The sequence below is a fragment of the Cololabis saira genome, chromosome 1 (genome assembly GCF_033807715.1).
Source record: "Cololabis saira isolate AMF1-May2022 chromosome 1, fColSai1.1, whole genome shotgun sequence".
NCBI lineage: Eukaryota > Metazoa > Chordata > Actinopteri > Beloniformes > Belonidae > Cololabis > Cololabis saira.
In genome coordinates this window covers 37068986-37094175 of record NC_084587.1, presented here as the reverse complement: position 1 = coordinate 37094175, position 25190 = coordinate 37068986, and the positions used below count along the sequence as shown (strand labels likewise).

The 25190-nt window shown below is 38.1% G+C and overlaps 1 protein-coding gene across 1 annotated transcript in view; it reads right to left on the bottom strand.

The window, feature by feature from the left end:
* tusc3 (tumor suppressor candidate 3) overlaps positions 1 to 25190 on the bottom strand; it is an 86262-nt gene that overhangs the window by 37067 nt on the left and 24005 nt on the right. Inside the window, exons 2-4 of the mRNA XM_061732324.1 lie at positions 12961 to 13130; positions 5030 to 5147; positions 218 to 358 (exon numbers count right to left, since the gene is read on the bottom strand). Of these exons, the coding sequence (XP_061588308.1) occupies positions 218 to 358; positions 5030 to 5147; positions 12961 to 13130 (429 nt within the window). The remainder of the gene's footprint in view (positions 1 to 217; positions 359 to 5029; positions 5148 to 12960; positions 13131 to 25190) is intronic.

Here is a 25190-nt window from a genome sequence, read left to right as displayed (position 1 = left end):
CGATCATGAAAACTAAAGCCGACCCATCAGAATAAATTATCTCAGTTTACAACAAGCCTTGTAATCATAACTGTAGTAAAAATTACTCCAGTGAATTTCCAGTGACTCAAACTATGCCCACAAGAACTATTCTGGGTGTTTTGTTTAGTTTTTTTTTACATTTTAAGCATTTTTCTTGCACAGATGCAGCAATGTGAGTCATCTGAGTGTGTAGTACCTGAACATCCGTGCGATCAGCAATCCACTTGGCCAGCTGCTCTGAGGCAAAACCAATCCTCTGCAGGTCAAATGTATCAGCTCTCTTTGGTTTTCCCTTTGCAGGAAAATGCATGAAGGTTGGAGCACTATTCATATTCAACTAGAAAGAGAAAACCAGTTTGAATTAAAAATAATCATTTTTAAAACACACAAAGTAACATTCTTCTTATAGATCATATATTTATAACAAATTAATAGTATGGGAAGGTACTTAGAGTATTTATTAAAAGTAGTGTAATTTTTATTCATTTTTACCGAGGTAACACTAAAGTAAGGTAGCAGTTTTACCAACGATATCCTTACTGCCAGTGAGCTTCAGAGCAAAGCTGTAAATGCTCACTTGGCTTCCATATCAGTGGCAGTTTGCAGGTACAGCAACACAGTACTGCTGTCAGCTAAAACAATGTATACTTCAGCATTTAGTTAAGGCTGAAAGTAAAATGAGGCTCCCCAAATTCGGTCCACAGCAAAATGTCATATGCAAAAGATGTCATAGCAGGAACAGGGGTCGTTTTAAGCTCAATGTCACCTCAAATTAATAAAAACTCCATTTTAAAATGCACCACAGTAATAGTTGTCAATGTTTGTAAAAACAACATTCAAAGTTACTCATTTATGGAGATAGCATTGTGAGAAAATATAGAGGTCCAGCAGACCATTTATTACCATTGATTATTTAGTACACAATAGAAAGGTTACGTTCATAAAAGAACCCGTGATAGGTGAAATCCGTGAAGTAGTAACCTTTATTAGTAATTGGGATTGAACAGGAGAATTGGTGCAGAACGTTTTGTCGACATTATGGGTTTTGGAGAAAATTTGCAAACTTAAATTTGGCAAGCTGTTTTACGTACATGTACATGTACTGTACATATTAAACCGTAACGTTATTGACAAACAGGAAGTGAAGAAGCGGGGAGACTGTTTAGCCAATCAGAATGCAGAACACAATGCACAATGCAAATCCGTGAATCCATGGACCTGAATATTCAGATATCCAGATATTTATTTGTTAGGTGGACATTTCCTTTCAAATAGAGCCAGTTCCAGTTCTTTTACTTGTATAACATGAACATCACTTGCAGAAATGCTTCATGTTAATCTAATTTTTAAGAAAATGATGGCATTACAGAGACGTCAACTGTGTGAACAGCTTTTAACACATTGGCAAATAAACAGTTGTCCCATCGCAATTATTCCCCTTTTTCAACAAAACCCAATGGATGATATTAATACCAACACAATATTATACACATTTATTATAAATCTTCTTCCCATAGACTAACCATATTTGTCTCAAGTCTTAGTACAATAAGTACAATAAACAGGCAAATAATAGTATAACTAACGCCTTCTTTAAAGAACGTTTTAACAGATCTACTACCTCAAAGACAAAGTTTAAATATGAAATGACAGACAAAACAATGAAGCGTATTCAAATTTAAAAGGAGGTAGTTGAATATTTTTTATATGTTCGCACCCAGAAAAAAGCAGTGAAACTGAAACATTTACCATTTTCACAAATTGAATAATACATAGAGATTGAAAATGTTCCAGATTTAAGATGCTCAAACTAGGATTAAATTAAGTATTGTGTCTTTTGAACTGGACCTGGTCTAAGGCCTTGTTGCTCTAGGTCTTTTAGCCTTGTGGTGACACAGAAACATAGCTTCAGAGTCGTGACCTTTAGTCTTGTGGGGGAGATCAAAAATCACAATTGCACTCCAGAATATTGATAGTTTTCATCAGATCTCTGGTAGGCAGATAGTTGATAGTATTCAACATCTCACCACGAGAAAGGGATGTCTATCAGGGAGGTCCATTGGCTTAATTTCTACAAATATTGTTTTAATTATTCTAAACCAAAAATCATGAGAAACGTTTGTTGCTTAAGATGTGTGCATGATGCAGAACCGGTTTATGTCCCTGGGCTCGGGCTGGACAGATTTAACTCAGACTTAACTGCTGTATTGTGCTGGCACCATGTGTTTAGCCAAGAACTCTGTTATGGATTTTATGCATGCCGTTTTAAATCCCGTTGCATGGAGGGACATCTTCAAACTTTTCCGGCCATGAACCCCGTCTTTGGCTTTTTGGCTTGTCTGGCACACTACCACTTAACATGTCATATATAGCTCTATGGTTTTTTTTTTAAGCGCCAGAAGTTAGTAATTTTACTAATTTAATCTTTTTAAAAAAACACGTAATTGTTGTAATTCAACGCTGTGGATGCCCTGTTCCTCTTTTAGACTTAGGTTTTAGCTGATCCAGCTTCTGACTGTTCCGTCGAGCCAGATTAAACAGATTAAAGAGCAGCATGAAAAGTTGATGAAGTCAAGTGCTCAGCTCACTGTTGCGTGACAACTTTTTAAATCGCTATTATGGAACAGCTCATCTCACAGCAGAGTAACCTGAAAAGTTCTGCAGGTGGCAGAACTGTGTGCAGTGTCTGAAGTCTGACGGGGAAAGAAAGGTGTAAGCAAGGAAAGGTGCGAACAGGAATGGGTATATGTCCGTCCCCTGAGGGACCCTGTGCTGCTCACTACTATCCGAGACGGTGTTCCTCAGCCTCACATATTGTGGCTAACCTGAGATGTAGTCAATAATCCAGGTCACCAGTGGAACATCCACCTGCATGTTCAGTAGGTTCTTCCTCAGAGGGGCAGGTTTGACAGTGCTGAAAGCACTGGAGAAGTCAACAGGAATTGTGTTTTGCACACTGCAGGGACAGTTATTAGGCTCCGACTCAAAGTATAAAATGTGTTAGAAAAACCACACACAAGGGGGCACAGTTGCACAGCTGGTAGTGCAGCCGCCTCACAGCTAGAAGGTCCCGGGTTCAATTCTCGCCAGGGACACTTTGGGTTGGCAAAAGGGTCTTTCTGTGTGGAGTTTGCATGTTCTCCCCGTGTTCCCTTGGGTAGTTAATGTGAGCTACCCTCACAAAAACATGCAGCGGTCCTGGGCTTCAGGGCCGCCGCAAGGGGTGTGCGAACCGTGCGACCGTCACGTTCCATTACAAACCTAAATGTGTACTAGTCTGTGCATATCAATAAATATATGTGCAATGATGCCCGTGTCTGTTGTTCAATACAACTGCGTCTGACCAAGCGCAGACACAAGGTGCTCTGATCCAGACGGGTGGAGTTGGAACAAACTGTCACACAATGTCGAGAGAACGAGACAGAATCAGGAAATTTCCATCAGGGGATGAAAAAATAAAAAAAACTAAAGAAAATGGAAGAGTTTAATGCCTCTCTGAAAGGCTTGTTTGATAAATTTGTTACAAAAATCACCGATCCGACCGGGTCTCAAGCAGCTGTGGGGCCCCGCGTCGAGGCAAGCCCAGATGATGATGGGGCAGGGGAAGGGATCCAGTATTTTGCTAATTGGAGAGTTAAAATTGCGCATATAGACACCCGATCCGACCCGAAAAACCCAAACCTCCCCACCCCCTCTGGCCAGATGGGGTGGGGAGGATCTGGCCGGAATAACAGGGTTGGCAGAGGGTGAGCAATGGCCCAGGACTGACTTTGGTAGGAACACTGGCTGACAAAAATGGAGGGGGGGGGGGAAAATCAGGGATAAAAATAAAAGTAAAAAAAAAAAGAAAAAACATACACAGCTTTCTTGTGCTTCCCAGCAGCACTCTTGGGCTGAGTGCATCAGCAGCCTTTGAGTCGCAGGAGGTACTATACTTGGGTGGGAGGGCTGGAGGAGCACAGCATTGTTAAAGATATAATGTTGCTTAAAAAAAACAGCTTAGGCTGGCTGACCTCACACAGTCTGCCTCCATCTGTTGGTCGGCCTTTATATCCCTGTCCAGTGATTGCTCTCATTTTGCTCCAAACCTCTCTTAGGTTGTTCTCCATTCTGTTCTACAGAACAGAATGGAAATCAGCCCTACGCTGCTGATTTCAATGTAGGGCATTTCTGTTATGCATTCCTTCACTGGTCACACGCAATAATGAATCGTTCACTCTCATGCTCCACTCGAGACCGAGAGCATGTGCACCTCTCACGTTTAGTCATGCATGTGGACCTGACTTTTGTTTGTTGTAGTTCTTGTGCACCACTTTCCCATTCAACAAAAAGCAAACAATGATACAGTACATTGTACTGACCACCAACTACATCCTTACTGCTTCAACAGGAATAAAGAAGTTAAGTTGCAGATGTGCTTACAATCAAATCCCCTCGCCAAACTGATCATCAGCAGGAGTGACCCTCTCTATAAAAGCAGCCTTCTGTCTGGAATATTTAGGTATAGTTTATACAATGCCCAAAAGGGAAAACAGCAATGATGTTTGACAAGCAGTTGTTGCTGCTTAACAATTTGGGAAAGGTTATAAAGCCATTTGCAAACAATTTGGAGCCCATCATTCTGAAAGCTTTGTTCACAAATGGAAAGCATTTAAGAGTATTGCCAATGTTCTTGCCAATCATCCTAGAAGTGGATGTCTCAGCAAGTTCACCACAAGGACCAAGCCAAGCAAAGCTCAAAGAGATCGAGAAAAAAAAAAACAACAGACCCTAAGACACTACAAACCGCAGTTAAGACGTCAAATGTGAAAATTCAAGAATGTACAAAAAGGGCTGTACAAGTTTAGCTTGTTTAAATACATCAATCAAAAATAGAGGAAGCGTGATAAGTAATAAACAAAATAAAGACACTTTTGAAACAGAAACCATTATATTAGGCATTAGGTTTGGGTGACAGAAAATTATGTTACTAAAAAAAAAAAAATAATAATAATAATAATAATAATACCTGTTGGAAGACATCGGCTCCCTCATCATAGTCCACCACTGTGAAGAAGAGCTTGTTGGAAAATGCTGAGGAGTAACGCCAGGAGTTTGCCAGGACCTGGTACTCCTCATTTGCCTGCCTGTAAAAACAAAAAAACAAACGAGAGAAAATGCCATAGTGCAAAAGTTAGGGGGGATAATGGAAATTAATTCAATTTACTGTATAATAAGACTTTTCTTATCTCAAACTGAATTTGTCTTAGATTAAGGTGTTTAAGTGGCTTAATGTGTTTAAGTGTCTCATTCTCTTTTAAAATAATATCCCTTAATATATATTCATGTTTTGCCAGGCTTTATTTTGGTTATAAGATAACTCCTAAATGTACCCACTTTCCCACATTAAATCGAATTGTGCACCTTACAGGGGGAATATAAAAAAAAAGCCAGGTCAATTCATTCAGTTTGGAACCAATACAAATGCATCCACAGGATGGCCTATTTTGTTGCAGTGGAACACAAATAAATAGCAGCTTGTTTACATAGTTCCCATTTGTTTTCCCTCTACTACTGATTATGTTTGTAAAAATCCATATTTTGACTGTTATTAAGTGGCTTTCAGTTTCTTCATTTGTGCTATGATCTATAGAAATAATTTAGATAATGATAGCCTATGGGTATTTACACAGAAGGAAAGGAGAAACAAATCCAGTTATTAAGACAGACAGAGGGGGTATATGAAAACAGAGGGAACCAGGATAATTTTGGCCAAGCCTCAACATTGTTCTGTGGCGTTTGAAACATTCAAAACTATGAACAATATGCTCCAATCTCTTAAAACAGGATATCCACACTTCCTTTTTTCTTAATCCCAATTTTTACACTTGTATTTAAACCTCAATATTCCACAAAATGTTTCTACAAGGTTCCTGCTTGAACTGGGGTTTTTATGAGACTTGATCGAAATCGGACGTTGCATCCTGATCAGGGATCGGATATCTATATTTTTCTCAATATTTTGATCAGCGCATCAAACAGACTATGGAAAAAAAAGCTAAACAACTGGTGTATCAACAAGCAACGGGTCCACGTAATTTTGCGCGACAACGCTGCTAATATGAAGAAAGCTATGGGTGAGGTGAGGGTGCGGAGTGTGGGCTGTGCCACGTAAAGTTCAAATAAGTCGTTTGTTTTTGGTGATCTGTGCACAGCAGTGTTACAGTGAAGGCAAATAAATAAAAGTGAAGTTACAACAGTGATTGAAACCCAAACGAAGCTGCTGTCTGTGTTGTCTTCCTAAGCTGAGCGTTCATAAAAATGCCACAGGCTGTGTCGCGCATTCTTGCTGAAATATTCACTATTTTTACTAGTTAACAGTTGCACTATTATTACTTGGTTGTTCAAGCTACCTCGAAGAGAACTATAATGTGAATAAAATAAAATAAAATAAAAATAGGACAACCTGGGTCTGTTTATTTAGCATTTTTTTAATGGGTTACGAAGTATCAGATCGGGACTCTGTATCAGGAGATACTCAAAATCAAATGACTCGGAATCGGATCGGGGCCAAAAAACCTGATTGGTACTGTACATTCCTAGTTGCTTCCTTGCACCTTTGGGTTGTTGTTGTTTGTGCCTGTGGGCCAAATAGTAGCACAGAGCAGTACCTTATCTTGCCAAATAACTCTCACAAGTAGAGATAATCAGTTACTGCAGGTATTAAAGAAATTGAGAGGGGCTGATTCTGTTCTAGAGCCTCTGGTGCTGATTGTGAGAAGGAGAATACTTCACAAAATTAAAATCATCGACAACCCTGACCATTCTCGTCACAGCGCATAGAACATCACCAAGACTCTTAGGAACAGAAATGTGCTATAGGAAACAAGGTTTCACTTTGTCAGTAAGCATTATTAACTGGCCATTCATGATAAAAAGGCAAAAAGAAACTGTAAAAAAATAAAACTGAATTCTCCAACACATTAAAACTGTTAAGGTTCTGGAAACCAAAGCCATGCAGAAAATCATTTGAGTATTTTTTTAAATATTAATAACCTTTGTACCAAGCAGAATTAAAATTAAAAAAATTGCTATAATTTCTTGCTATATTAAATGTTGCGTTATTAAACTTGGAGCTTCAAGGAGATGTGGCAGTATTTTCAGCTGTGTTAGCAGTGTCCTTGAGAGGCCATTTAAGGCGGGTCAGCATCCAACATTCATTTAATGTGCTTTGCCTTGCTCTCTTTTCCTAACAATGATCCACTAATGTTAATTACAGAGTATGTGTGTAATAGAGAGAGAAAGGAAAGGGTTCATATTAATGGATGGATGTGACATTTAAATTTAAATTGATATGAGTGGCCAATCTCTTTTTTGAGAGAACAATTTCTGGAGCAGAAACATAGGGTACAGGTCAGTTCACTTTAAAAACAAAAATGAAAGCAATGCACAAACTTCTTAAGTAGTGCTATATTTAATTATTTTCAAAGCAAAAAGGCAAACTGAATTGCAAAAAAACAGAAAAAGAAAGAAACTGAGCTGTTCAATGAGTACATCTAATTACATAATTACAATGTGAACGTGTGCTGTCTGGGTGATAAAGGATGTCAACGTGAGGTATAGATATTGTTAGGATTTTTCCGATTCGATACTGATACTGTTTAAAACATCAATATTTTTCTCTTTAATTTGGAAAAATTGCATGACACTGCACATTGCAAAAGTCATTTTATTACGTTATGCTTGTCAGAAGTGAACAGAAGGGATCAACAAACCAATGAGAGAGAAATAATCTCTCTAGTGATAACCATTATTAAACAAGTGAATGGGATTCAATATATGTGATCAGGATGCCATTGAGACTTCTGTTATCGCACTTCTTTTTCACATCTTTTTTGGTCCTCAACAGCCAAACTTTTAGTTTATTTATATATATATATATATATATATATATATATATATATATATATATATATAAAAAGAAAAAAAAATACTACAAAACATACTACAAGTATGTAATACTGCATACAAGCCATATTGCCTTGTACAAAGAAAGGGCAAATAAATAGTATCCCTAACCACTGAATTTAATAACCATTCATCCCCATCACACATGCAAAATAATTTGACATGGAATATAACATATTCAAAAAGAATCCACAAACAAAAAAATTCTCATTTGAAGCGTGATAAAACTATGTTCCACAATGATTCAGAATTACTCAACAGAAGTGACTTAACCAACATTGCTTTCAAAACCATGGACAGCTCCACAGCCATGCTTTTAACTCCACAGTTCTGCCCGGAGCTGTCTATTGTGCTTATATCAAAAAGCACTCTCCATTAAGGCATTACAATTTTTTTGATTCAGCTTAGGCCAGCATGGATCCTGGTTTCAACCTGGGGCCTTTCTGTGTGGCATCTGCACGTTCTCCCTGTACGTGAGTGGACTTTTCGCTGGGAGGTTCTGGCTCCCTCCCAAAGTGGAAGCACAAGCAAGCATGTTAGTTCAACTCGTGACTCCAACCACAGCATTCGGGTGGCGGTCTATAGTCACATCTCTCTGTATGCTACACCTATGATGATGCGAAAATCTATCCAGTGTGAAAAGGATAATGCTGAAAAAGATATGTGGTTGGTTAAGATGCTGAAGTGTATTTATAAGCATCTTGAGCAATGTTTGACATTGTTGTATCATACTTAATACAACATTGTGCAATTCTGATTTCATACATTAAAACTTATTTTAAGCTTGATATTGGGTTTTGTATGGAAATCTCTCTAATGCTTTAAGTTATTTGTGTAAGTGAGCAGGTTAGCAGGTTTTACTAGCTTTGCTCAGTGAAATGTATTCATTTTCCCGTATGACTGGCTAGTCTCTTTGATCAAAATTGACAATGTGACCCATATGTCGATAAAAAGAAAAGGCTATTTTTTTGGATTCCCATGGTGTGCAAGTCTGTGCATACTCAATGTGGAAAAGCGGTACGTAAAATATCGGCATACTCCTATGGCATTTGTACTTGCGTGTTATTTGTCTGTCTGTCTGTAAATAAGCTTGTGAGAGAATACAACATTTTAGGCAATCATAATGATCTTTATTGTATAACTCTTAAAAAATATCAATCCTTCACTGACAATAACAATAAAAAGAAATACTCACAATGAAAAGCTATAAAGATACAACAATATATCATTATGTGATGATGTATGAATGTTCACAGAGAGAGAAAGAGGCTATAATCTAAGGGCAGAACTAAATCGAACCGTGGAGTGACTCTGTGGAACAGTTTGGAGCAGGAAATGAAACAAAGTATTAACATAAATCTGTTTAAAAAGATAATAGAAAAAATGATTTATAAACAAGTATATGGAAGAGGAAATGGGTTAACGAGGAGTGTGAGAAACTAATAAAATAGGGAAAAAGGTATATTATACTTGCTTAAGATATGTTTAGATATTTATGTGGATATATATATATATATATATATATATATATATATATATATATATATATATATATATATATATGTTTAGTTTATATAGTGTATATTTATATAGATTTATATAATAATATTTGTATTTTCTATATATTGATATAATATTTATGTAATATTTATATTTTCTATATACTTATATGGATAATTATGTAGTTATAGGCATCTTTACGTAGTATTTATATAGACTATATTTATATGGATATTGTGTAGATATATTAATAATGTAAATTCATAGTTATAAAGGGGTAGGAACTAGGAAAAAGTGTATACTTCTTCCTACTCCTTTTTTCGAACATATGTGAATATGAAGATGTTACAGTTTATTTTTTTTATATACATGTTCGAAATAAAAATTAATTCATTCATTCATTCATTAAAAAACAGCAGGCAAAAGAAAAGAAAGTTAAAATTCCAAGATAGCTGGTCTAATTCTCAGTAGCAGATTGTTTCAAGGTTGTGGAGCTCTTACAACCACAACTCTAATGCCCTCTGTCTACAGCCTTGCCCTGGGGAGAGTGAGCAACAGCTGCTCCGTAGATCTAAGCGCACAAGCAGAGGTGTGAGGCTGGAAAAGGTCATTAATGTGGGATGGTGCCAGATAGTGATTGAAAAGTGAGAAACAAGACTTAAAAATAATTTCTCAAAAAGGTCCTAGTTAACAAGAACAGAGGAACTACAATACAGAAAATACAGTCATGTGTAAAAATGAACAACAACCCCCTTAAATTATTATGACATTTATGAACAGAACAGAACAAAAGTTAATCTTGTCCTTAATCGGCAAAATCCCCGCTTTGGTCTCATCTGTCCAAAGGAAGTATTGTGGTTTGTTCAGACGCAACTTGGTAAACATAAAGCCATACTGTCAATCTTCTTTTTTTTTTAACTTAAGAGGCTTTCTTCTGATAATATTTTTAAACATCCCATGCCTGTGTAGTCTTTATCTAATATTACCAACATCCTAACAGAGCTGTGAAGTCCAAGCTGTCGCTCTTTGATTTTCTCCAGTTTTTTCAGTGTGGCATGGTTTACTCTTTTTCCACTTGTTAAAGCGTTCCCACTGTACAATGGTGGACTCTTAATTGTTTGGAAAATGCCGTATAACTCCTTTTCAGATTGCAGGGATTAAAGCAAAAAACATATTTTTGACTGAAACATTTTTTTCAGGCCAGTTCATATTCCCCCTCCATCTATGCGCTGCAGCACACTTAAGAATGGCCGCTTTTCTGCCGTGCGGTCGCTTCCCAAAGGTTTCAAGTAAAAAAGTTAAATGCTGTATTAGCTCTTCTGTTTTCTAATACAACAGGTGTAAGAAGACTTTAACCAACACTATTTAAATACTCGAGACCAATAGCATTTTATAGGAGGAAGGTGATTTTGAGCAGTTTTATTATTGTCAGTTTTCTTTTAATTTATAGTCCCGATCAATTCATGCAGTCCTCTCATTAAAGCCTTTGGCCCATTCTCCTAGATCTGAGTCAACCTGGTAAGTTCGCACTTCTTCATCCAGTTGACCCAGCTGCTCTGATGTCACTGCATTTGGCAAGGCTTTGGCCAAGGTGATGAATGAATGAATCCTGGACTGTTTCATGGACCATCAATGATGGTGTTAGTGCAGACAAAGAGATGATGATGTTATTGTTGAGAGGAAGGTTTTTCTAAATCACATCGCGTCAACACCCCACGTGGGCCTTCGCGATGCTTTGTTTTAATTAAACAGTCGGATTCCCCTGGTCCGCACCAGTTCTAAGTCAGCTGCTAGGCGCCAGCCGAGGCGACCCGCCGGGGGGCCCGCGCGAACGGGTCCCCAACGGGCGCCGCAGTTGGGGAGATCCGCGAGAAAGGCCCGGCGCGCGTCCAGAGTCGCCGCCGCCGACCGCCGTACCCGATCCCCCCCGTCTGTCCGCCTTCCACGCGGCGTCGGACACCGACCCGCAAAAACCCCCGCCCGAAGACGCGCGAACGCTGTTGGACGAAGGCCCCGCGAGGCGGGCCGGACGCCGCGCCTCTGGCGGCGGGGAGAGGAGGGCGACGGGACGACTGCTCCCCCAGCTGCGGCTCGAGCCCAGCCCCGCTTCGCACCCCAGCCCTTAGGGCCAATCCTTATCCCGAAGTTACGGATCTGATTTGCTGACTTCCCTTACCCCCCTTGATCCAACACGCCCTCCTCTGTTTCCAAGTACCAATGCTCTGGCTAGCTTAATTGGTTTACAACAGCGTCAGTTTAATGCCTAACATGATTTCATTGGATAGTCTAAACTGTATCACAACAAAATGCACATGCAAAAGTTTTTTTGTTCCATCTTTTTTTAACCCCTCATTTTCCAACTGACGGAAATCCGTCTAGAGACAGAGAACTTTAATCCCTGAGATTGACATGGACCAGTGATTGTTTTTTCCACGACCACTGCTTGTCCCTCAGCCTTATGTGGCGTAAACTCACACCATAATTGCGGCAGACCAGAAAACTGTCAAAATGACTGCTTTAACAGAAGTGTTCACACCTTATACTGACCAGTTAATCAAGTGAATTTAATTAGAACTACCTGACTACTATTTGTTTATTTTAAAAGGGATCCCCATTAGTCTTCGCCATGGGAAGACTATTCTTCCTGGGGTCCACACATAGACATACAAAAGATAATATAAAAGATGATAATATAATAATAATATAATTACATAACAATAAAGATGACAATAATCCAACTCAAAAAGGGTGAAAAACTTCACTATAATTCCTGAAATAATAAATTGAACCAAAATACTACATCTCCTATTACTCAATATGTAAGGATGTACTTGGATGTTGACAAATTGCATTTTCTCTTAGTTTTTGTCAATTTTATTTTATTTCCACACAATAATTTGAGTTTTTAATGAAAATCCTTGATACAACATTTTTGTACATTCTGGAGATGTTTTAATGAATTGCAGGGCAGCCCAGAAGATAATGGGTAGAGAGAGGTGTACTGTATAAATAAGAGCTTTATAATTATTGAAAACAGGAATGACCTTAACTGTGTACTGCTGCTTATTTGAATTGTAGCTCTTAATTGCTATTTGGTAATTTTACTAAAATAATATTAAATGATAAGGTCAATGGAAAGAATCGTTAGTGCTAAGCCATGTCACCAGTCCACTTACTGTGTGTGTGTGTGTGTGTGTGTGTGTGTGTGTGTGTGTGTGTGTGTGCACATGTGTATGAGTGTGAGTGAATGTGTATGTACGCGTGGGGGGTGGGGGTAGGGGTCGTATGGGATGTTTTAAATTGTGTTTTTTGATTGTTATTTTATTCTGTGTGTAAAGCACCATGTGTTGCATTCATACTGTATGATTTGGTGCTATATAAATAAATAAAGTTTTAAGTTTAAGAAAGAACAAAATAATAGTTGTGACAGTAGCGACTGTGCCAGACAGTGGTTACTCCATCGACCTGGACTCTGTGTACATGCACACATACCTGCAGACAGAACACTGCCGTTGAGGCTGCAGAGCAGTGAACATGACGATGATAGAGTAGTTCCTTGGAGGGGCCTTCACAAAACGACGGAACTTGTCCCCATTCATCCGGACAACCGAACGCCGAGAGGACCACTCCATCATCTGGTCAACCTTCTCTGACAGCAGGTTCTGAACATGAAGATAAAACAGAAACAAGGGAAATGCATTCAAAAGGCTTTAACATTTTAAGCACTGGGCTAATAAAGATGACTCCAGCTACTGGAAACACATTTTCCTGATTAATTAGGTAAACATTTGTGACATACTTTTGTTTAAATACCACAAATATAAATATGTACTAAAGAAGCACTCTTTTCATCGATATCGTGACACCTCTGTATATAGCAGCCAATGTCACGCAACAGTGATGGAGTGAGTGAGTGAGCATCCTACACTTCTCCAGTGCCCTTTTTCACAGGACCTCCTTAGAAATTGGTTTTACAGCAACTTATTCACAATACACAGTATCCCACAAACAACTCATGGGATAACAAACAAATTGAACGGCTTGTGTTATGTCACAGGTTTTTTTTCTCTGACTTCAGACAGCCAAATATTCATTAAAGGAATAGATAAATGTTTTCATTTTCTTGTGATCTGTCCCATTTTCGTTGCATGCTGTTTGAAACATTTCAGAGAATCCTTGCTGAACACACACTGCTTAGAATGACCAGGACTGTGCCAAGCCTTGATGGATGCAAGCTCCAGAATCTCGATTTGAATTGATTTAATGCTCACCTGTCTTTATAAATGGGTACCAAATACACAAGTCTGAAATACACCAAACAAACAAACAAAAAGAAATAGACTTGAGTCTTTTGAGATTTGTATATGCAGAGGAAAAACCTTTATGTTGTACCTGTGTCTGGATTTTGGCAATCTACTGCTCATTAAATCCAGCCAGCAGTGCTCAACATCAATGTCAAAACACAAGGTGGAAAATTAACAATGTGTGTCAACTTCCATTAGTGACTTTTCCAAAGAAATTGTTTTACAAAGAAACATAAACACAAAAAGAAAAACTGTTACAGAAAAACCCAGTAGTTATTTGGGACACAGGCATTTTGCATCTGTTAATCTACTGATCATTCCGATGTCAGTTCTCAAAAGAACCCAGATTAGGTTTGGCTATAGCATCATCTTGTCCAGACTTCAGCTCTGGGCTGATGACTGATGAAATAGCTGGAGCGCTACAGAAACACTTATTTTTCAACCTCTGTGGATCAAACCATGCAAGAAAAAAAAAGAAAAAGAAAAGAAAATCTCAGCAAGCAGTATGCTTTAATTTACGTCAGGGTTTACACAGTGTTTTTAGTTTTTGAACTAGACAGTGCTACATCTAAGTTTGTCATGCATTTTTTAAAACATGGTTCTGCCTACAATGCAATTTAAAACATTTACGAACGGAGACACCTTGTGCTGACTAACAGATTTTAGCAATGTAGAGTTGGCATTACAAGGTATGTTCTAACAAAGAAAGCCTCATTCAGGTAGAACGGCATTGTCTTCAAAGTCAAAAGACACAAAAATATTTAATTACCTTTCTTCAACTCACCTTAAAGACGGCTGTTTTAACCCAGTGAGTTTGGAACTACATAAACAGCAACTTTCAGACTCCTTCTGTTCAAAGCTCTTTCTGTGCAGAAGTTTGCAAGTATTGGATCAAGAAGTCAGTAGTTAAATAATTTAGTAGTGCTTCTTACTCCAACTGCTAATCAAGCACTCTTTTGCTCCCTCTCCCCCTCACACACATCATCAATCACACATCAGGCATTAAAGTTGGCCGCAGAACTTTACACTAAATCTCTACAGTAAACTGCCTGGGAACAAGATCAACAGAGTTGAACAAAAATCTAAAAGGCGGAGAAGGATGAGGAAGGAAGTGAAGCACAGCAACAAAGATAGAAGGTACCGTAGTATAACGTATTGCTTGGGTGGGTTACACAACATACATCCCTAATGAGCCATGTATAACGAGGGAGGAGATTCACTAGGAGGCACAGCACCGAGGAGTGCAACACACAAACACAAAAACAAACATCCATGTGCATGGCCAGAGGAGGCACAAAGTGCTTTCTGGACATCTTTGCTTTCCTGCCTTTAAGTCATGTACCTAGCTTCGGCCGGCATGTCTTTGATCCCAGAGGGAGAGCCGTCAGTCTTGGATGCCATTCACTCTGGCAGTAATGATGCATTGTCTTGCTTTGGTTTTTTCTCTCTCTCTCGCGCACGCACGCACGCACGCACGCACGCACGCACGCACGCACGCACGCACGCACGCACGCACGCACGCACGCACGCACGCACGCACGCACGCACGCACGCACGCACACAGATACACACAAAACTTAAAAGGACTATGTGAAAGAAAAAATATAAAGTTCCTTAGAAACAATGGAGCACAGAGCAGATGGAACAGAAACGTCACAACATAGTGCATGTTTTCAAGTACAAATTGGCGTTCCAAATGCTTCAAATGGTGAGATGAAAGTTTTGTGAATGGTGTGTGTTTCTGAGCAGTCTTCCTGCAGTCCACACTGTTGCCTATGTTGTCAGGATATTATCAAAAGATACTGCTTTAAAATGTGTACAGGAATTTCTTGCAAACTGGATATAAATCGGGACTTCTTTTCTTGGTTCTTAAAGACAATTTACCCCTCATCCAAAAGCCTTTTTCAGGACAAGCGGACTAGAGGAGAGCTTCAGGTTTATAAAATGTGTGAAAAAGTCTAGTTAAAAGTACCCACCCATGCATCCTGTGGGTTGTTAGGATCGTTATTTATTTTTATTTTTTTTGTTGAGCATTTGAAACTTTGTCACAAGAATCAAGTTGAGCAGTTGGCTCTGCTGAATTGTCTCATGCATTTGTCAGTCAGAACCAGACATGGAGAAGCTGCATTCAGCTTGTATGCTTCACATGTCTGGAACAAACTCCTGAAAGCCTCAGATCAGCTGACACAAAGTGAGGCAAAAAAGTATTCAGTCAGACACGAGTTGTGCAAGTTCTCCCACTTAAAAAGCAACCCATTCTCACCTCAAAATGTGAAATAGCAACGATTGTCCACAGTACAAAACGTATTAGTTTCACAATAAGGCCTCTCAAATTGTGACATGTTCACGTTTCTTTTTTCCTATTATTTTCTATTGGCCAGTCGAAAAGTCATGTGATAAAATAAAAATAAATAAATAAAAACCTGGCTTTCTGGGATTTTTACTCACCGTTCTTGTGATCATTTTTACCCCACGGGGTGAGATCTTGCGTAGAGCCCCAGATCGAGGGAGATTATCAGTGTCTTGTATGTCTTCCATTTTCTAATAATTGCTCCCACAGTTGATTTCTTCAGACCAAGCTGCTACCTATTGCAGATGCAGTCTTCCCAGCCTGGTGCAGGTCTATAATGTTGTTTCTCATGTCCTTTGACAGCTCTTTGGTCTTGGCCATAGTGGAGTTTGGAGTGTGACTGTTTGAGGTTGTGGACATGTGTCTTTTATACTGATAACCAGTTAAAACAGGTACCATTAATACAGGTAATGAGTGGAGGACAGAGGAGCCTCTTAAAGAAGAAGTTACAGCTCTGTGAAAGCCAGAAATCTTGCTTGTTTGTAGGTGACTAAATATTTATTTTACCGAGGAATTTACCAATTAATTCAGTAAAAATCCTACAATGTGATTTCCTGGATTCTTTCCCCCCATTCTGTCTCTCATAGTTGAGATATACCTGTGGGGGAACTTGGACAATTGGTGGCTGACTAAATACTCGTTTGCCCCCCTGTGTTTCCCCCAGTGTGTGTGTGTGTGTGTATATATATATATATATATATATATATATATATATAGCCCATTAATGGTATGAAGTGGGCGTGTAGAGTGCGGGATATGAGACAACATTGCGTGCAGATGTGCGTGCACACGGTTTTACAAATCAGGATTTTTTTGTGCGCACGCCATTTTCGCCTTTTGGGCGCACGTGCACTTTTAGTATAAATTAGGGGTGTGCAAACAAGGGTACCTCACGATTCGATTCGATTTCGATTATTGGAGCTTCGATTCTTCGATTATAACGATTGTCGATTCGATTCAATTATTGGTGCCACGATTCATCGATTATTGTGATTTTTAAGGCTTTTTTTCCATACAAGATTGATTTTGTCTTCATCTGTGGCTACATTTGTAAATAAATAGCCAATCAATTAACTCAGTTCCTCTAACAACACTCATTAAGTAAATAACGTTTTTTGAACATTTGACATGTATTTTTCAAAGACACAAAATAATTTATTTTATGACTATGTAAACACTTGCTCTTTGACTTACTTAACTTTGACCAGGGAAAGCTGCACTTGCATGAGAGCGCCCTCTATTGGCGGAAAACACTGAAAACGGTCAAGCCCTGGATTTAATGAGTTCATTAATTCAAGTAAACAAGATATGTACTTCCATCAAATTTATTTAGTGTAAACATATCTGCCATATTTCAAGTGAACAATAAGAAATTCAGCAGCTTATTCAGTTTGGAATCTGGATAGGATAAAAAAAAAATATATATATTTTTTTTTTTATTTAATAATTTTTTTTTTTTTAATTAATCGATTCCAAATCGTCACGTGACGCATCGCGATGCATCGACACATCGATGAATTGCACCCACCTCTAGTATGAATCCTACGCAATCTTTTATAAATGAGGCCCCAGATGTGTGTCTTTAACCACGAATATGTGAGTTTTGTTAAATGTTGATTTTATTACGTAAAGCACTTTGTGTTACTATTGTATGAAAAGTGCTATATAAATAAAGTTTGATTTGAAAAAAGCATTTGTTTTCCACGCACTGTTTCTACATTTTGAACTCAAGAAATGAGGAGCTTTACGATGTAATGTTGCTGTTCTTCTGACACTTGTTTTTTTGCCTGATTTTAAGATCTGGTAAAAAAAAGATGATTTCTATAATCATGTCCTTTTTCTAATCATGTTCTACTGGGTGACTTTGATGCACAGTTCTCAGATACACTGATTGTTTAGTCAAGGACAAACCACATTCTATTCTTGATTACATGAAAGTGCAGCTTTATGGCAAAATGAAACAATTCAGAAGTAATTTGAGTATCCACATAATTTCCCTTTGGCACTGACATTTGGATGCAAACTAAGTCACACTGCAGGCCATGGAACATCGAATAGAGCAATCCAGGCCGAAATCCTTCAAACACAAATTGCTGGCTGCAATAAAATGGAAAAGTAAATCACTAATTTTTCCAGGTTTAATTTACAAAATAGGTATGTTTGGCTAAACCTATTTTGTGCAGATCTATCATTTTAAATGAAACAGCTTTCAAGGCTGATGTGCACCCTACGCATGCATAGTGAAATAAGCATAAGCAAATAAGAGCAGAACATGTTTAGAGAAAAAAAATCTATAGAGATGTTTCAATTTCAGGGGCACAGTCACACAGCAGGTAGTGCAGCTACCTCACAGCTAGAAGGACCTGGGTTCAATTCTTGAATGCTGTGGGTGTTGAGGGCATGTTTACTTCCTCATGTCCTCAGCACCCTGGGTGGAGTTGGCAAAAGGTCCTGTCTCTGTGAAGTTAGCATGTTCTCCTCGTATTCCCTTGGGTAGCTAATGTGAGCCATCCTCAAAAACATGCAGCACTGCCTCCTCTGGCCAGCCAGGGCGCCTGAGGGGGCAGGGAGGATCTGGCTGGAATAACGGGATCCTTCTGCGTGCTACATCTGGCCAGGGAAGACCTGCTCTGTTGGGTGAAAAGTGCAGTCATGTCACAAAAATGATAACTATGTATTTGGCTGCTGAGTTATCTTATTAGTTTGCGTGCTAAAAAGTCTCGTCGTACCAGTTTCTGTCATGCGTGGTGGTAGTGAGCAACATGGCAGCCTCAGCACAACATGAAACGAAGAAGTTGCAAAGTTTGTGGGCGTACTTGAACTTGTTGCCAGTCGTGTAGATAGGACTAGCCCAAGGCTAATTGTTGTAAGTGTTCCTTGCAAAAAACTTGCAAATGTGAATAGCAAATGTAATGAGTGACATTACACACCTCTACCTCCTTCATGGGTTGCATTATTATTTAGCATGCAAAGACCCAGTTTAGTTTAATTAGAAAATGTCTTGTTTTTGTTAATTGGAAATATAACTTACTGTATGTTTGCAAGTGCTGATTTTTTTTTTCAGAGATAAAACTTTATATTTTATTATATTTTTTAAAACTTTTTTTCAACTTATTTTACAGAGTTTTGCACTTTATTCATTCATTTTTGGTTTAATAAGAGAAAAAGTTTGCACTTAAAGCCCAATGGGGCAAATGTTCAATAAAAAAACAGCATATTTGAAATCATTTCTTTGCCTTTTGTCAATTCACAAAATAATCGTAATGGTAATCAAAAATCGGATTTTGAGAGAAAAAAAAAAAATCGAGATTTTATTTTTGGGCGAAATCGAACAGCCCTATGTATAGCATATATAAAACCACATTAATGTCACAGACAATGCCAGGTATTTCCAGCCTAGCTGACCATTGATTTGTAATTACAATGGATCAAGCATATGGATGCTTTTGCTGTAGTGCTCAAGGTTTCTCTACCTGGTTAACCTGTGTTCCTCTTGAAGCTGAAGGGCAAGGCTTATTCTCTCTTATTATACACCAGCTGCCCCACTCTCAGTAGCCCTTTGCACAAAGCACTGACAATGTGAGACTTCTGCAACAATATTCTGCCTTGTCTTGTGTGTAAACAAACTCAAGGGAGAACGGTAGGGCTTTTTTGTTCCGCCCCTGTACCCCCTCATCCCTTGGGACAACACAACAGAACAACAAAGTAGAGATGAGTTCAGTATCCAAAGGTAAGTCCGGATGGCAGAATACTCCTCAAGTGATTCTACAAAAGCAAGCATGCTGTGTGTAATCGCACACTGATGCGATGCTTAGCCACCTCCATTTAGTCTGTTAATATTTAAAGGAGAACAGGCATGGCTTAATGTGGAATGCTTTTTCTGCCAAAATGACATAAACTCTGTGCAAAGCGGACTACTTACTGTATACGATGGACAGTCCCTATGTCTCCCTCCTTCTCTGCCACCATATCTCTCTTACTAGACTGCACACTCAGAAGAAGGCAACATTTTGTCCTGAGGCCCTTCAGCTGCATTCTGCACACTGCAGCACTGAAAAGGGATTTTATGGTACATTATAACTATTGGATGCCATTAATATTACTTGCGGCTAGTGTTCTGGGTCTCTGGAAAGTGCCTAGAGACAACTTGTGTTGTAATAGACGCTATATAAATACAATTGAATTGAACTGAAGTTAAAGCCGATTGAGTTTTTTTTTTTTTTAATATATATAGAATAATGTGTAGGTCGTTTTCATAAACGCATGTGACAAAATTGTTGTTAGCCCTAGAAAAGATTGAAAATACCTCGATCATAGTGTCATGTTAAACTAAGGTGTGTCCCGTTATTAGCCATGCAGATCTTTTCATCAGTAAGTCTATGGTACTTTGTAAAGAAATATTCACCCTGGTTTTTGGGATAAAGGCGTGCACCACCCTAGGAGTGGGCAATAAGGTAAAAAAAAAAATATTTTTTTTTTTATTAAATCACGATTTCGATAAAAAGTTGCTGAGGGTGATAATAGTTAGAGACATTACTAAATTGGGTTTAGAGCCGACTTATTATTAAAAACTAGGATAACAGTGTACTGGCATCCATCTGGCACAGGATGTCCTGAATCTTTACAGGGTACAATGAAATCTCACTATGAAGGCATGTGTGAGCAAAATGCTGTCCCCTGTCAAATATGGTATAAATCACATCCGATGGGTCCTCGAAAAAGACAAGGACCCCAAACACATGGCTTAAAGCACCTAATAATGGAAAAGAACAACACACAGGAATATCGGAAAAAATCTGAAAGTGCCTTCAATGAGGCCAGACCGACATCCTATTGAACATCTAAGGAAAAAGCTTGAACAGTATGGAGATTAAATCCCTCAAACCTGATACAGCTGAAGCAGTTTTCTCATGACAAGTGGACCACAATGACAGAAACCACAATGAGAGTTACAGAAATGGCTTGATTGCAGTGATTCCCTCAAAAGGATGTGCAACAAAATAGTACGCTGGGAGATCCAACATTTTTGTCCAGGCCAATTTCTTTTTTTATGGTTCTCTTGAACCATAATCAAAAAGGAATATCTGATTTTCATTGGTCAAAGTGGAATTGTACACAGTCTACTGTACTACAGTATTGTACTGTATCTATACTGTCCTGTAACATTGGTGTATGATGCCACTGATTGAAATTTTATGTGATATACACCTTGTAGGTAATACATGTGTACAGCCAACTGGGGATTTGTTCTGCAAGCTATTCACAGAAACGTTAACAATATTTCTTCTATGAGTAATCCCTTGCTTTGGGAGGTCTTAACCGATGCCTACTGCCAGTAAATGGGCCTCAGCTTTAGCCATCAGCCTCCTGTATAGTTTCCTCCAAGTCCCTCATTGAAAGGGGGATTAGTGGAAATTGGCTTCATATACAAAAGAACAAAGATGCGCCTCTCACTCACTCGTGCTCTCTCTGACACAAAAGAAAAGACATACCAAAAACACGTACACAAATCCCAACCAATATAAAGTTACTGCAAGCTAAGATGATGGTATCTATAGTGTATAACTTAAGGATTTCTGCATCATGCTAAAATACTTCAAACACCCACAATGAAGCACACAGGAAGCAAAGAGGTGGAGAACAAACCAGAATGGAAAGAAAAAGAACTTGAAGTTGAGCAGAAAAAGGGGAAGAAGGTAAAATAAAAAATAATCTTAAAATGTGTGTCCCAATTTCCAGAGCATTGAATGTTTTCTGAAATGAAAAAAAAAAAATCATTAAAAAAAAAAACAAAGAGAACTATGAATCATTAACATCTACACTATACAACATGGTAAAAAAAAAAAAGTATGAAGTCTGCAAAAGTCTCTGGGTGTAAAGACAAAGGCAGGAAACTGTTGAATATGTATGAAATTTAATTCTTAAGCAGCTTCCATCAATTAATCGTTCAGATGCCAAACTCGCATAGGCACATGCATGTCCACTTGCACAAACAGTCTTGATTTTTTTAAGCATGAACTTTGGCAAAACAAAGGATAGATGGGCCCTTTCAAGAAGGTTGATTTCATTATTCAGTCTTGGATTTAGCCTTGAATTCTTACTGATCCCATGTATTTAAGGAAGTACATCTACCACGAAAGTACCACTACAGAAGTTCAAAGAAAGAAGAAAAATCAATGCCAAAACAATAAAGATCCAAATATCAAACTATTAAATTGTTGAACTTTGTTAATTCATTATACTCATACATTTTTTCAAGCTTACTCTGTAGTTTTTCTTTCCTGTCATTACAAAAACAATTTCCCCAGTAAAACCACAGTACTGAAGTTGTTTTTATAGAGGATCAGCAGAGTTTGATTTTGTTATAAAGGCATCCCAATAAAAACTGAGGATGGACACAAAACAAAGAATGAGTTTAACTGTAAAACCAATACGGGGTCAGCAGAAGCTTTCAGGGGAACATATGGCCAATATACTACTCCTTGTAATTAAGTTAAAGGAAAGAGGGAGAGGATGAAAATAAATTTAAAAAAGAATTAATGAAAAACGAAGCAACAAAAATTAATAGAGAAGTCAAAAGTTAGAGGGGATAATACAAAAGTAATAAAAAAAGAGAAAAATAAAAGCCCAAATAGGTGGAAAACTTGGTATATAAATAAAAAGTAGTGCTGTGAGGCGATTAAAAAATTAATGTAATTAATTACAGGATTTATAATTAATTAATCGCATTTTAATCTCATATCTGCTAAAGGTCCCCAAATAAAGAATTCGAATTCTAGGACATTGCAAAATTGCAATGCATGACTAATCAATTGAATACACTAAGAAGATTTGAAATCCACATTTTTATTGGTGAAGTGTGTTTCATAATTGAAATTCAAAAGAAAAAGCTCGAGCACATGAGCAAACCAATTAGGCCAGGTGCATTATTCAAAAATGCAATGCAAATACAGTTAAATAAAATTCATAAAATAAGGCTGAGTCTCAAATAGGCACTTAAGTAGACTCTCAATTCAAAATTAAAACTAAAGTTGACTCAATTCAGCCATTCAAGTACTAGTACCTGTAACGTTTACAGTGGAACTTGTCCGGACATGTTTAGCGTTTAATTGACTACGTTTACATGCAGTCAAAATTCAGGTTATTGCTAAAATTCCGGTTACTGAAACATTCAGAATATTCCGTTTACATGCGTGAGCAAACAGGGTTATCCCTATATACATGGTAATTAATCATTCCCGATCAAACCAGCGACGCGCGGAGAACGTGATGACGCAATTACTGTCATTTCCGCTTCTTCTTCCTGTATCCAAATTCGAAACAAATGCTGCTTTGCGCAACTTTTCGCTCACCTTCTTGTAAATCTCGCTATCCCCGTACTTGACAAATGCCAAAATGTTCATATCCTTCATTACATTTATAAAATGATTAGTCTCCTCCTCACTCCAAAAGTGTGGCGTGGTCTTGCGTTTCGCTGTGTTTAGAACTACGTCCTGGACCAGAGCATGCGCAGAAAACCTGTCCGTTTGATCGGGATATTCCATTTGGCGTTTACATGGCCGAATATTCGAGTTTTAAAAGGAGTAACCCAGGGGTCATATTCGGGTTTTTAAAAACGCGAATATGAGCAAATTCGGATTATTCAAAGGGGTTATTGGTGTTTACATGGCCGTGCAAATTCGGGTTATTGCCAATATTTGGGTTTTAAAAGGGTTATTGACTGCATGTAAGCGCAGTCAATGATAATTCAGGCTGGAGCAGCTCCGGTGATAGGAAAATTCTTTTTTACCAAATGTACAAATCACCGCGTTCTTGTTGATAGTCCCGTCTTTCTTTTTATACATAAACTTGCCGTTCAAAAGGCCTTAATAAAGATTTGCTCGTCTCGCTCCCGTGAGTTGCTTCCACGTCTGTCACCCTACTTTGTTTGTTTGACTAGCAGCAGGTGGGAAGTGACCAGCCACTGCCAAGTGGCCTACGGGTGCCTCAATGGGCTAAATTTAAAATACTCGCGCATTTTGCCACTCATAATTAATTTGCCTTAATTTTCATAACGCGTTAATTAGCAGTATAATTAATTAATCTAATTAACGCGCTAAACTGACAGCCCTAATAAAAAGTAAGTGATATAAAAGAAACTGGTTCAGCAAAGTGAACATCTGATGATGACAAATAACATATAACCTACAAGTTCACACAAATGTTAAGTTTAGTGCTAATTTAATTATGTAACCTCATTGTGCACTGGTATTCAGCACTTCTTGCTGGAAAACAGGAATAACTTTTCCACTTTTTACCCTTAACTATTAACCCAAAAAATAATGTATGAAAGGAAGAATAAAAACACAACACAGTTTATTGTAACTGTAAAGTTGATAAACATTATTGGGATTGGTACCACTATCAGCAGAACCTTAAAGATACTTGTCTTTATTCACCTATCCAGTCTGTTAAAGGAATATCCTGGGATTAGATCATTCCTACGTCTGTTACTTAGAAACAAAGCAGAACATAATGTATATTTGCAGTATAATGCTGTTAACATTCATTCAGAGAAAAAGTAACAATGTGAGAATAAATGTCTATTATAAGCCTCTGACAAGACTCAAAAATATAATTTTACTTAAGTGATAGGCTTGATAGACTCCATAGACAAACCAAGGTAACTTTATGTCTTGAAATGTAGACAAAGTGTATTAAATGACAAGTTGTTTTTACGACACATTGCTTTCAAGACACCATCATCTGACTCATATACTACTTTTTTCAAGTTGAATATATGTTTTCTTTCATACAACCAAGAGCATGTAAGGCTTTGTCAATTACCCATTTAATTGGTGACCCTTATTCTGATTGACCGAACAGTACGACCAGCCCCTCAAATGCAAATGAGCCAATGGCTGTTGACTACCAGCTGCAGAGGAACTGGAGTTCAGACTTCTGTAGCTGTCAGCTCCATTGAAAAACATTGCAAGATCACTATCTCCTATCTATTTTATGGTGTTTATGCTTGTAAAATGTTTTTAACAATGTGTCTGAGATACTTGTAATACCTATTCCAGGTATTC